Raw genomic sequence first — 14,825 nt, 5'->3', positions numbered from 1 at the left:
TGAGTGGCAGAAATATAAATACTGACATGGGGAAGGGTTAAGCAAAGTAGGCGTTCCACACACTGGTTTTAGTCCTACCAGTAGTAAATATGATCACATGTAATACAATTGTAGTTACAAGTAATAATTGAAGTTTATAATTGAATCATTTAAGTTTCATATATGGTCTAGGGCCCTGTGTTTTGCGTAATCATTTGACACAGCAAGATCTGTTCCTATATTTTAAACCTAGTCCAGAAATGAGATTTACACCAAAAATGTCAACAACGGTGCTGGACCACCCTCCTCAGGCATGTAACATGATTGAGCAAAACACAGGGCCCTACAACATGATAATTAATAATGTATTATTTTCCATTTCAGAGTGAAAATGAAAATGTTCTTTCAATTAATGACCATGTAAATCTTAGGCAACTGAATGTTTTCAGAATGTGTGGTATGATTCTCAAATAAATACATCGTACATATTAGCAGCGTGTGAGATTTGTGAATGGGGGAGAAGGCGTAAGAGACTTGATTATCTGTCTCTTTTTAGTGTTACAGTTAAACTAGTCTTGGATTCCATTGATATGATGTCGGATGTTTTGCTGATTGCCTCCAGCTGTCTCATGTCCAACTCACTTCCATATGTGTTCAAAGTAGGACACTGAAGGAGCCCTTACTCCCCAGCTCTCACGCAAATCACAAATGACTACCATCATGGGCTTTGGCAAGCCTTTCCAATGGGGTGTGTCTTCGTGACTCACAATCCCACATTAATTAGGCTACCAGCTATTTGTTCTCTATGCGTGGGAACTGCCTACAGGTCAAACAGTTAACAGTTTAGTATTAGTCTATAGTAAATAATAACTACTCCAGTATATGGCAAGTGTTAAATAATAATGCACTTGTTATTCCTCTGTAGCACAGTTCACAGGTTTTTATTGTACTCTGGGTGTGACATGGCAGCTGGGTAACGTGCAGAGTGACTGTGGGAGGGGAGGGGTTTTATTGGGTAGGGATAGTGCTCTGTGGATGACTCACCCTGACTGGATTAAGCAATGTCCTGACAGTTAGGATCAAGGGTGTCATTCAGCTATTATAAATATGACTATTTTAGAGACACTGATGACAAGTAATGTCTTTAAGTAACACTTCCAGTTGCTTGTAACTATCTAGAACCCAGTTTTAGAGTATTCCGTGGGTATGGTTGTGCATCCCCTTCCATAAATGCACTCTGAGAGGGTCTGAATGGCACCATCATTATATTAGCTTTTTCATACATTTCTTTTTTTGTGATTTGAAATGTCTAATGTATGCAGGATTGGCAGGTTTTCATTTCTCAGGTTTTTTTTATTACTTGTTCATTTTTCATGATAACTAGATCCAGGAGTTTTTCTTCCTACCATGTAACTTGACTATAACTGACTTATATGGAGCTCAGAGTTTATCCTGGTTAGGTCATGGCCACAGCAAAGAAAGTATAGCAACATAATAACAAGACCAGCAAAAAGTCACCCTGTCCTCATTGTGCTGGGTTACCATCTAGTGTTCACTCTGTGAACCTTCTATTATTTTCTCCCTCCAGAACCACTGTTTTCCTTTCTCTATGAAGTTAGTCAATCATGGAAGACACAGCCCCCAGTCTAAAAATACAGCCATGAGTAATAGAACTAAAATAACCCAGCCACAGGCGCAAAAAGCTACCGTTTGTTTGGAAATGTTGGCACAGCAACCCCTCTCAGGTTCCTCTTTTTCCACATTCAAATGTACTGTCGGTCAGATAATTCTCAATTCAGCCCTCCGCTAATGTTTATCAAATATGGAAACTAGTAATAATGATCTTTGAAGGGATAGGGAATGAAGTGAGAGTGACGTTTTGACAGGTTTTCTCAATAGCAATGTGTCATTTCCATTTTGACATATTTTAAATAAAGCGTCTGTTGCCCTCTGTCGAAAACTATTGTACGTAATGAGTACGTGGGCTGGTGCAGTATGATACCATCTCCAAAAGAGGGAGACTGGGTGTTGTATTGCAAAGGTACTGTACCTACACCTTGATTAAACAGACACACTATAATCTCTGTGTAAGTTTACTAAAGGAAAGTCCATGAGAGTGAGCGTTAATTCACAGATGTGGGGCTTTCCACCATGGCTCCAGGAGCGGTAAACTAATTAGCCATTTTCAACCTCAGCTGTCAGGGGTAATCCATTCCTTGTTGAGTCGGAGTTAAATTGGGCTTACAGCTTCATCCTTTGATCTAATTCTGACTATGACGTCTCATCCTGCTACCGGGATTTAGATCTGTGAAGATAACGTCGGACATTCAGTGAGTCTTTCCAAAGTTATGGCAGAAATCCCCTCATGTCCTGTTATAACAGACAGAAAAAGTGCATTGAAGACTGGACAATGAATATCTCAGCTGATGACCACAGCTGACCCAAACAGACTGTGTGTACACACACACATACACACACACACACACACACAGTCAGGAACAAGGTGTTGTAATGATCGTTTGTTGAAGAAGGTGTGGACCAAAGCGCCAGTTTTATTTTTATTTTACCTTTATTTAACTAGGCTAGTCAGTTAAGAACAAATTCTTATTTTCAATGACGGCCTAGGAACAGTGGGTTAACTGCCTGTTCAGGGGCAGAACGACAGATTTGTACCTTGTCAGCTCGGGGGTTTGAACTTGCAACCTTCCGGTTACTAGTCCAACACTCTAACCACTAAGCGCGGTAAGTGTTCAAACTTTTTTTTTTTTCAACTAAACTAACTAAACTAAATAACAAAAATAACAAAGAGAATGAACGAAAACCCAAACAGTCCTGTCAGGTGCAGAAACACAAAACAGAAAATAACTACCCACAAAAACCCTGTGGGGGAAAGCTACCTAAGTATGGTTCCCAATCAGAGACAACGATAGACAGCTGTCCCTGATTGAGAACAATACCCGGCCAAAACAAAGAAATACAAAAACATAGAAAAAAAAACATAGAATGCCCACCCAAATCACACCCTGACCAAACCAAAATAGAGACATAAAAAGCTCTAAGGTCAGGGTGTGACAGGTGTATCCCAGTTGTTCCTCTTGGTTTAATTTTATTAACATTCCGAGCACACGCTCCCACTTGCATTGGGCTGGAGTGACAGGAGACTGGGAGGGGGAGTCAGTGAGGTGGATGTCCCTCTAAGGGAGTGCTGAGGCTGCTCCCTTCTCTGGAATGAAGGGCGTTAACCCTGCCATCCTCTCCTCCCCTCTTCTCACCTTTTCTCTCTCCATGATCTCAAGACTATCTAAACCATGATGGCGGATTTCTGTTCTGCTTTAATTTCTGTTTTCCAAAAGGAATCATGTTCCCTGTGACTACACGACCGATTGAGTCAAAGATGCTTGACCGGATGATTTTTACAGATGAACTTGACATGAGTTGATGATGAACTTGACATGAGTTGATGATGAACTTGACATATACAAATGCTCATATGAAGAGCATAGTGGCTTTGACGTTCCAACTTTGAAGGGTCAGGCAATAGCATTGCATTTATGTGACCGTTTACAGTTGTGAAAGAGTTTAAACAGATAGGGTGTGAATAGTTTTGTGATTATCTCATGTTATCTTCTGTTTACTTCGGATGGTTCTCCATTCCTCTCCCCTTGAACTCTGGGTTAGAATGTCTGCAGGGGACACTTTTCTATCTCTGCGGGAGTAGGCCTACCTCTCCGGAGGTTTTGCAATGGAAAACGGGAACAAACCTTTCTTATTGGACAAGTTTAGGAGGTCACTCCATGTTTCAGTCCGTTTTGTGGCTCATGAACACAACCTTGGTTTATTATGGCTGTGATGCTAATCTCTGCTGAGTTGATGAGTGAGTGGGGTTGAGTACAATGAGAATCAATTTGAAATGGAACCTAGTTGTTTTCTATTTGAAATGGAACCTAGTTGTTTTCTATTTGAAATGGAACCTAGTTGTTTTCTATTTGAAATGGAAAACAACCACCACTGTTGATTTTGGAGAAAAATCACAATTTCCGTCAACCCAATTTGACTGATCTTTCTGAAACAAGGACGTAGTATTTTGGGAACTGTTCAGAGGATTCGCAATGATATATAGATGTGTTTGGTGTTTTCATCTGGGACTTTCTACAGATATATAGGCTTGCGGCATGTTATTTTCTATTTAGTTTGGAGATGAATACACAACTGATAGTGTGGGATGCTGACTCATTCTGACATCTGACAAACATCTGACAAAGTTCGGCTATGTAGAATATCTAAGTTCTTCGAATATGCATGAGCCTTGAAATTAAACGTTGGGCATACAAATTAGAGGGGTGGATCCCGGGGGTTCCCCCCTCTTCCCTCCACCAGAATAATCCATCCACATCATCCACAAAGAAACTCATGAGCTGAGTTCCTACTTCTGGTTTGGTTGAATAGCTGTATCCCTGAAAACCGGATACATCTGGTTGTGGGCAAATCCGCTAAGGGTGTCCACATATGACGCACAGTCAGTGTGGGAACACATGAGGAGAACCCCAAGACACTCTCATACTTTAATCTGTCCCGTTCTATGTAGCAATGAGAGAACCTCAAGCATGTCATTTAGAGAGAGAGAAAAAAAATCTCTTCATGTTTTCAACAGTCTTTATGTTTTTAAAAGGCCAAGCGTTGCATCTGGTTTAGATGAGGGCAAATGAGGGAGCAGGGTTATAAGCATGTGTAGACCTTAATGATACATCCTTTGCAGCGTCTTTGGCGAAAACAGTTTCATGAGTAAGATTTTCCACGGTATCTCTGACGTTGGCTGCTCTATTGAGTTTGGGCCTTCCTGTGACATTCCACATTTCCCGTTGTTATGCCCCCCTGGGCTTGGTATTGTTATGTGAGAAGTACCTAACACCCTGGTGTTGGTACAGTGCCTTGGGAAAATATTCAGACCCCTTGACTTTTTCCACTTTTTGCTACGTTAGCCTCATTCTAATATGGATGAAATAAAAAATGTGTCAGCAATCTACACACAATAACTCACAATGATAAAGCAAAAACAGGTTTTTAGAAAATTTTTCAATTTATTAATGATTAAAAAAAGAAATACCTTATATACGTACTGTAAGTATTCAGACCCTTTGCTATAAGACTTGAAATTGAGCTCAGGTGTATCCTGTTTCCATTAATCATCCTTGAGATGTTTCTACAACTTGATTGGAGTCCACCTGTGGTAAATTCAATTAATTGGGCATGATTTGGAAAGACAAACACCTGTCTATATAAGGTACCACAGTTGACAGTGCATGTCAGAGCAAAAACCAAGCCATGAGGTCGAAGGAATTGTCCGTAGAGCTCAATAGGATTGTGTCGGGGCACAGATCTGCGGAAGGGTACCAAAACATTTCTTCAGCATTGAAGGTCCCCAGAACACAGTGGTCTCCATCATTCTTAAATGGAAGAAGTTTGGAACCACCAAGACTCTTCCTAGAGCTGGCCGCCTGGCCAAATTGAGCAATCGGGGGAGAAGGGCCTTGGTCAAGGAGGTGACCATGAACCCAATGGTCACTCTGATAGAGCTCTAGAGTTCCTCTGTGGAGATAGGAGAACCTTCCGGAAGGACAACAATCTCTGCAGCACTCTACCAATCAGGTCTTTATGGTAGAGTGGCCAGATGAAAGCCACTCCTTGGTAAAAGGCACATGACAGCCTGCTTCGAGTTTGCCAAAAGGCACCTAAATACTCTCAGACCATGAGAAACAAGGTTCTCTGGTCTGATGAAACCAAGATTGAACTCTTTGGCCTGAATGCCAAGCTTCATGTCTGGAGGTAAACTGGCACCATCCCTACAGTGAAGCATGGTGGTGGCAGCATCATGCTGTGGGGATGTTTTTCAGCGGTAGGGACTGGGAGACTAGTCAGGCCGGAGGCAAAGATGAACGGAGCAAAGTACAGAGAGATCCTTGATGAAAACCTGCTCCAGAGCTCTCAGGACCTCAGACTGGGGCGAAGGTTCACCTTAAAACAGGAGAACGACCCTAAGCATACAGCCAAGACAACGCAGGAGTGGCTTCAGGACAAGTGTCTGAATGTCCTTGAGTGGCCGAGACAGAAACCGGACTTGAACCCGATCTAACATCTCTGGACAGACCTGAAAATAGCTGTGCAGCAACACTCCCAATCCAACCTGACAGAACTTGAGAGGATCTGCAGAGATAAATTGGAGAAACTCCCCAAATACAGGTATTCCAAACTTGTAGCGTCATACCAAGAAGACTGGAGGCTGTAATCGCTGCCAAGGTGCTTCAACAGAGTAAAGGGTCTGAATACTTTTGTAAATGTGATATTTGTTGTTGTTTTTCTTTATACATTGGCAAACATTTCTAAAAAACAGTTTTTCTTTGTCATTATGGGGTATTGTGTGTAGATTGATACGGGGAGGGGTAAAAATGGTTTAATACATTTTAAAATAAGGCTGTAACGTTACAAAATGTGGAAATAGTCAAGGGGTCTGAATACTTTCCGAATGCACTGTATGGAGAAGGGTGAAGTTGCCCCTACACACTGGTCTTGGGTCAGTTTAGCATTTCCCCCATGAATGGTTAGGGTTCAGAATGGGGCAGGGGGGGCTGATCCTAGATCTGTACCTGGGGTAAAATCACAGCGGAGCTGTTCGTATCATTATGTCACACTGCTGAAGAGAAGTGCCTAACATTGGTGTTCACACCTGTGCCACTGCTTTGCAGTGTTGACCTTCAGGTATAAAATACTGTACGGTCCAGTATGTCAAGCTTTTTACGATCCAGTGACAAGCTATCAAGTTCTATACAATAAGCTACACCCAAGATGTACCTTTATATTTCATGCTTGTACAACTAATTGTTTATGTGATATGGCAGATGACGGGATTGTGATCTGTATGGCCAGATTTGTCACATACTGTATCAGCCTCTTGCAGGCCTACCAATCCTTGCGGTGTGGGGGTGTAAGGGTGTGTGTTTGTTTGGGGTGGTGGGTTATGATATTTAGGTTAGGACTTTGGCCCAGTGCACCGGCCAGCAGAGAGGAGATCGCAGACACATTCCAACGGCTCATCACGTCGCCCTGCTCTGTCAGCATCCTCCTAGCTGCATAAGCAGTAGTCCACGGTCAAAGCCCTTTCACTTCACCTATTTTTTTAGCTTTCGTTCAACCCCAGGGCACATTGAAATTGGATTCCTTGAACTCACTCTGTTTCATAAAACTCCCAACCTGTTTTGAGGTATCAGTAGCAGTTAACGTGTTGTGGTTTGCTAAGCACATTGAAATCAATGACATCATATGTTAATCCTTTCTTTTCCCAGGCTACACTATCCAAACTCTCCTGTGAGAGGTGACCATATGAATCCTCAGTGTTTTTATGTTTAGCCTCCAGCCCTGTCGAGGTGGGATTATGTGTGTGTTGTTATTACTGTTCTCTTCCCTTGTATGTCTTGGACTGTACAGTATTATGGTATTTGCTTGGCCTCCTTAATTCCTGCTCTTGCCTAGACGTGTGGGAGGACACAAAGCTATTATTTAAGGTGTGCCTCTCCACCATTTTCAAATTTTGTGAACTTAGTGTCAAATAAAACAAACACACATCTTGTGCACATCAACTGCTTCATGTTCAAACAAGATGCAATTAATCACCTCACATTGGAAAGAAAAGTGTTTTTTGTTGTTTGTTTTACATCCTTCCTAATGTCATGTCAGACAGGGTGTGGAAATGAGATGCATACCTTCTTAATGTTTAGAGGGCCTGTTGGTCTCACCCTGTGGCATTGTTTTGGGTGTCAGCACCCTACAGTTCTTAGTGAAGCCCAAAAATACACAGGCCTAGGAACCCTGAGGGGTATTCTACAACGCAGATTCAAGGAGTTAGCCAACTAAACTAGCCTAAATATTGTCATAGAGGTAAAATGCATGTTTTTGAAAGATCTTGAAATGGGTATGTTCTAATTGACTCAATAATCAAAAACACATATTTAAGTTAAACTTTTTTAATGAACTAGAAAATCAAGTATTTTGTTTTTGTTTACCAAAGTAAGCTGGCTAGCTCCTTGAGCCTACTTTGTAGTATACCCCCTAGTTCTTACCTGGGTCTCCCTTAAGTGTATTTTTGGGTCTTCCCATGTTATTATGAGGGAATTAGACACCAAAACAAGTCCTCACTGATATCGTGTCTTATCAGTTATCTGAATGGGCATCTCTGGGTTAGAGGCTGATAAAGGACTGATAATCATAATCACTGGTTCCAACAATGCTAGCTGGTTGTAGTGGAGTTGTGCTAGAATGTCTCTGTAATGTCGTTACATGTGAGTGTTGAGTTTGAGGAAATCAGGTCTGTGAGCGTGCATGAGTGTACTTTAGTTCATGCTGGTGTAGTTAAAGGGAAAACAAAAAACACACACGCTGTCAGGCCTTCAGCAGAGCAGAGGGAATATGTACTCCTTCACTAATTGTCTAGTTCGAGAATCTACATGTCCTTAGATATAGCTAGTACTGTATAGTCTTGTTGAGGGTTGGGTCATGGCTGATCTCTCAGTGTGTGTGGATGCCAAAGTAGCCCTTCCCTTAGCCTCCCCCTCTTCCTCATCACACTGAGTAACACCCACAGCTCTCTCAGGAATGCAGTGAGTAGGCAATGATTAATCGTGTGTGTGTGTGTGTGTGTGTGTGTGTGTGTGCGTGCGATTAAAAAAGTAATTAGATGAAATTATATCAAACCGTAAAACAATATTGTGTAATTTATTCCGGTGCCATTCTTCGTTATTGCTTATACTGCCATCGTAACGCAGTATAAGGATTCAGGGTGTATATTGTGTACCCTTCAGTAAACGAAGGTAAGATGACAAGTAAAACTGTATGCAGACGGTGTCTTTTATGGCACAACGGCCTTCTGGCCACCACACCTTGTCTGATCACTCACTTTCCTCTGTTCCCCGCCCCCTTCCTGCTCTCACCAGCCACACCAATATGACAGGGCAGAGGAAGGGGTGTGGTCGAGCCTCTTACCCACCACAATGTCCTCCAAACTGCTCAGGCAGTTATCATACTGTACAGATCAGCACAAGGACAGGCCCAGACACTGTACCCCACAGGGATAACTTATTGCGAGAGGAGAAGAGGGAGAAAAAAAATCAGCGGGAAGAAAAGAAGAGAAGAGCTCATACGGAGGTAGAGCGAGAGAGGAATACAATCATAGGCTAGATCGACAGTGCTGACTGGAACGTAGCCATAGGACTGCATGCTCCCTCCGAGTGAAAGGAGCACTGAGGAATTTTTAAGCGGAGTAAGAGCAGGAAAGAGAGAAACGTTATAGCTACCGTTATAGCTACCGACAGAAACCTTGTGGTGACAAAGCATAGAGCGCGCTAGAGGGGACTTTTGATTCATTCATTCGGAGTTGAGTGGCACCATGAGCGGTCAGCAACAGAGATACAGGAACTTCTCGACAGATAGCAGTGGTGGCAGGGATGGAAGGGACAGGGTGCCCTCAGACGAAGGCTACTACCAGGGGATGCTCAAGTCTACAGACGGCAGGAAAGGTACTAGTATGTACAGCATTAACCTAGGAAGTGTTTACAGTACATATGTTTACAGTACATGAAAAGTTTGATTCTATGTATGACAGTGTTCACCTAGCCAGTGTGTCAAATAGGTTCATATGGAAAGTTTGCCTCTGATACTATGGTTTGTGATTACTTAAGGGAGAGAGTTCAAATTCTGGGTGTTTTTCTTTTCCTGCGAAAGGGAAAGTTTTACTGCTGTAGTTATAGGATTGGACCATTTTCATATCCCTGCACAGACAAGTCTGTGAAATAATGAGCTCCTTCATGATGCTGAGATACATACCAACTGTCAGTGTCAATTTAAATTGAAAGAGGGCTTGTGGCTTCCACTGTGAGCCTTTAGTGCACTCTCAATTACAGTTTGAGCTTTCTCTAATCATCATCTATGGGAATACATTTAGATTTAAAATGACGTTGTTGTTGTTTTTTTGCTGTCATGTTTTCTGTGTCTCTCCAGTCGTCCACATTTGTGACCAAGAGTGGACACTCCCACTAATCTAACACATCAGCCGTTCCCTCCCACCCTAGTGGTCAGCGAACCCATTCACAAAATGTGGGGTTGAAATCTCAGTAGGCCTATACATTGTTGATAAAGCTCCTATAGAATGACCAAAAAACATTCCTTACCCCAGGACACTTTAACGGTTGACTATCCAGGATTACAAAGAAAAAGGAGCACTCTGTTTCTGCATGGATCTGAAACATTTCTATACGGTACACGAACAGGCTCCCGTTTCGGTGTAAAACGCCTTCAAGACTCTAATGAAGGTGTTTCACGCCGAAACAGGGAGGCTGTTTGCGTCCTTTAAATGTTGTTTTTGTTGTTGTTTTTTTTCCTTTCCTGCATAGTCACCCATTGAAATGTCCTGGGGTAAGGATTGTTTTTTGGAATTTCAAGTCCCTCAGTCGAGCACCTAACTCCCTTTTTCATTTAAGCTGGGCTGAAGTGTGTTTGGGTATACCCTTTTTCTTATTGAATGACATTTATAGATATTATCTTACTTGCTCATTCACTTGTGGTTATTTTATAGAAGAGTGGAGTAGTAGTCATGTGTCTATTGGTTAATGGGCAATTATAAATCAAGTGCTGAGAGTGACTCACTCAGGAGGACCTATTAGATTACCACTTGTAAGATGGGCTGAAACACTCCTTTGTCCTGCAGTGAATCAAGGAGATGGCTTTGGGTAAAGGAGGTAGGACTTTCGCCCCTTTTACCATTGTGAATTTGTGATCACTGTGTTTATCTTTGGCATCACACAATGCAGTTTAAATAGTTTGTCTTAGCCCGAGTCATGACTGGGTGCACTGTGTATGCTGATTGCAAGCTGGACACCACTGCTGGACTAACACAAGTATTTGTGTTTAGTCCCCCCGACCGTGATACTTGAGCATTTTTACCTCGCATAAACTGTGAGCGGGAGTGTCCCGTATAAATCAGGATTGCCCTCGTATTGTAGCTTTATTGATGAACAACAGAGAATGACAGAAGTCAATAGTCTCCAGGCACACACACATACCCTATGGTTGCCATGGCAACGTGATCCCATAACACAATAGCAACATGGCGGACGCGCCCACCTGAGAATACAGAAGTGTAGCCTGCGGGTTGAGTTTGCAGTCACAGTGAATCAGCACACACCGTTGTACTTTGGTTCTGCAGTGCCTAACCTGTGAGTGGTACTTAATATGCTCTTCACCACCTTGTAAGACTGATAACGTTTAACTTATATAGCATGTTTAACAGTTCATTCAGTAACATGACCTGAGCTGTCATAGGAGTAGCTGAAGACCCGAGGCTTCCTTAAAGTTGCACTATGCAGAAATTGCTCTGCCATTTCCTGGTTGCTAAAACTCGAATAGTTTGCCAAATTTCACTTTATGTGACAAAATAAGCTAGTTTAGTTTAGAGAATCATTTTAACATCTAAACCGCGGTGAAATACATTTTCCATACCCATGAATATTGGTCAGCCCGATGTGGTTATCTGCCCGTTAAGGCACCGTTGTCTTACTCTCTGAGAGCTACCATATCTTGTCACGTTCCACAAGCGCAACAGTGTCCGTTACAGTACGTAGCAACATATGTGTACATACAGTACCAGGCCTGTAGAGATACTAAGCACCTGTACAGTGTAAATGCTTCCACTAAGCCTCAGGCCCTGCCTGTAGTCATTTGTTAGTGAATAGCATTTGCAGACACAACTCGACAACGAGGGTGTATATCTAGACACTGACTGTGCTATGATGATTTCTCGTGAGTCAGACATGTTTAGTCCCGACGCTCTGCTGTCATGTCTCACCGGGCTAGACTAATCCCATCCAATGACTTCTCTTTGTCTCGGGGATGTGCAAAACGATGGCGGCATCTGGGATACTTGTTAGATATCAGCGCTCGCTGTTCATGTTAAATGTATTTTAAATCCTTTGGTCTTCTCCTTATCCCCAAATACCCTGCGATCTGTTTTTCATTTAGACTGAGTTTTCTTAACCCTCAGTAAAGAATACCTCAACATGACTTATTAATGTACTCCGGGGGTTTATCTAATCTTTGTTTTTCTATAATCATGTCTGACGTTTGCTCTTTGTGTCTTGCAGACGAACGGGATCGAGTACAGAAAAAGACCTTCACAAAATGGGTGAACAAACACTTGATAAAGGTATGGTCACACACTACCAGAGTACATTTATATGCTCAATAACTCAATACCTAACTTACTCTCCCTGCCTTGCTTACTTTAATGCACTCATTGCTGGTATCAATAGTTTAGACACAAAGACAATCACGTGCACACACACACACACCGACTCATTTTTAACCAACATCAGTTTGATTTCAATAGATTTGTGTCAATTTTGTTTCTGTGCTTTACTGGACTTCTCACAATGACTCATACAGCATTTTCAAAAGCAGTATTCCTGTGTTATTATCCATAAATGTCAGTCAAATACCATAAAACTAATGAAAATGGTGGTTACTGAAGTGGCAGAACAACCACAGAAGTTGTCAAAGTAGGATTTTATGTTGAGTTGGATCACTACTGGTCCAGAAGTGATGTGTACGAATGGCAAATGGCAGATATTTCCTTCGTGAATCATGCCTCATAATTGGCCAACCAACCACATGGGGGCTGAGCTGTGTGTTTTCTGACGGTTGCAATTTAGTCTCTCGGCAAAAAAAAGATTTTTAGCTTCAGAAGTCATTTTGCCACTAATGACAGGAGTAGGCTAGAATCTTTGGCAGGAATCGTAACTACACCGGCCAGATACTTTATTGATGTGTTTTGGATGTGTAGTTTCGTTTTTCAAATTTAAAACGGGGACGACTCTTTAACAAACACCAGGGCTTGTATTCATAACGCATCTCAGAGTAGGAGCGCTGGTCTAGGATCAGTTTTATTTTACATGATTTTTACATTATAACGACAGCCCCTCCCACTAGTACATGTATAAATACCCCCGGGTCATAATTCATTTGACAAAATCCCACCAGTAACCAAACGTTTACAGCTCAAGCCATTAAGGGACTCCTCATACTTCTCCATTCTCCCTCAAAAGAAACAAACCCATTAATTTCCCCTAAAAAAAAAGAACAAAATACTATTTTCCTTTCCATGCACAGTGTATGTGCGCCGTGCTGTGCGAACACACTCTGTTCCTGATATAACACACAAGCACACAGTCTTTTCGTTGAGTGTTTTATGTGAGTCACAGACATCTGGATTCGTTTTGCTCTTTGCCTCTGAAGCACCACATTCTGTTCTGGGCCCAAGGCCCGGTGGCTCCTGGCTGGGCCAACAGTAGCACATGTGCTACACAGACTGACTGTTGAGTCTGGGTGGCTGGCTGACTGCCCGCCCGCCCTTAGCTCTTTGCTAGTCAAGGTCCTTAAGTGCTCCTTACAGACATTATCAGAGGAATCAATCTGTGTCTCTTGTCTTCCCGCTACCAGTATGACAAAACGGTAGGCCTATGTGACAAGATTTGCATCTCATTTAATGTTCGACAAACTGCGAAGTCGGTACATTTTACCTTTAGAAAGTTTAGATTAAGTCGGCTATGTATTGACATGAAGTAGACGAATGCTTAATTAAGAGCTTTCTTAAGAGAGAACGGTCTTCTGAGAAACCGTTTAATACCGTACACAATATGTGGTATGCAATGAATTGTTACAGAACTAGCCTCGTCATTAAAATTAATTTTGCGGTAAAACGAAAGTGTTATAACAGTCTGTCCGTGTGAAAGCCTGCTCTTCTGATGTTGAACTAATGTTGAAGTAATGTTGTTAATGCGTTTCCAGTCGGTCACGTCCCGGGGTGGACCACGAGGGGTTGTAAAAGGATATGGAATAACTTTCACTCGAGCATAAATCTTGTTGTGTGTCAACAAGGGTGGAAAGACCGAATGGAGCGTTTCTCAGCCGTTATTTTACGGTGTTACGTAAAAAGAAATCCACTGTGGCTTACATCATTCTGCAGATGTAATGCCCCGTTCACTTTTAATGAAGTGTACAGACCGGAGAGACAGAAAGTATCCCTATTTTCTTATACAATGACGTGTTTATGTCTTTATAGGCGTTCAACATTATAATACTACGTGTAACCCTAGGTTAACTGGAGGATATATAATACCACGTGTAACCCTAGGTTAACTGAAGGACGCATCACCTACGTGTAAACCCTAGGTTAACTGAAGGACGCATCACCTACGTGTAACCTAGGTTAACTGAAGGACGCATCACCTACGTGTAAACCCTAGGTTAACTGAAGGACGCATCACCTACGTGTAACCTAGGTTAACTGAAGGACGCATCACCTACGTGTAAACCCTAGGTTAACTGAAGGACGCATCACCTACGTGTAACCTAGGTTAACTGAAGGACGCATCACCTACGTGTAAACCCTAGGTTAACTGAAGGACGCATCACCTACGTGTAACCCTAGGTTAACTGAAGGACGCATCACCTACGTGTAACCCTAGGTTAACTGAAGGACGCATCACCTACGTGTAACCCTAGGTTAACTGAAGGACGCATCACCTACGTGTAAACCCTAGGTTAACTGAAGGACGCATCACCTAAAGTGTGTTTTGTAATGGGAAAGCCTAGTGTGTGGTTTGTGGTGGATGAGGAGTTGTCAGGTTCTGTGTTGACTGGCCCTAATGGTTTTAACCTTGATGGACTCACAATGAGGGCCGATCAAATGGATCACTTGACTCGAGTTGACTGGAGTGCACATGACACCACCTGATCACGCTGACTCA

At 42.3% G+C, this 14,825-nt stretch overlaps 1 protein-coding gene across 25 annotated transcripts in view; it reads left to right on the top strand.

The window, feature by feature from the left end:
* Positions 1–14,825, top strand: part of LOC110489723 (plectin) — a 190,364-nt gene that overhangs the window by 134,130 nt on the left and 41,409 nt on the right. For 21 of the 25 annotated variants that reach the window (XM_090199660.1, XM_021562579.3, XM_090199573.1 and 18 more), the window contains one exon: positions 12,162–12,223. In XM_090199660.1, coding sequence (XP_090055786.1) covers positions 12,162–12,223 — 62 coding nt within the window. Of the gene's footprint in view, positions 1–8,960; positions 9,543–12,161; positions 12,224–14,825 lie in introns of those variants that run through there. The other 4 variants (XM_090199667.1, XM_021562608.3, XM_090199664.1 and 1 more) reach the window with 2 other exon arrangements.

The sequence above is a fragment of the Oncorhynchus mykiss genome, chromosome 2 (genome assembly GCF_057628025.1).
Source record: "Oncorhynchus mykiss isolate SJ-2025 chromosome 2, ASM5762802v1, whole genome shotgun sequence".
NCBI classification, from domain to species: Eukaryota; Metazoa; Chordata; class Actinopteri; order Salmoniformes; family Salmonidae; genus Oncorhynchus; species Oncorhynchus mykiss.
Note: the sequence above shows the minus strand (reverse complement) of the source record. Positions and strands in the feature narration are given on the sequence as shown.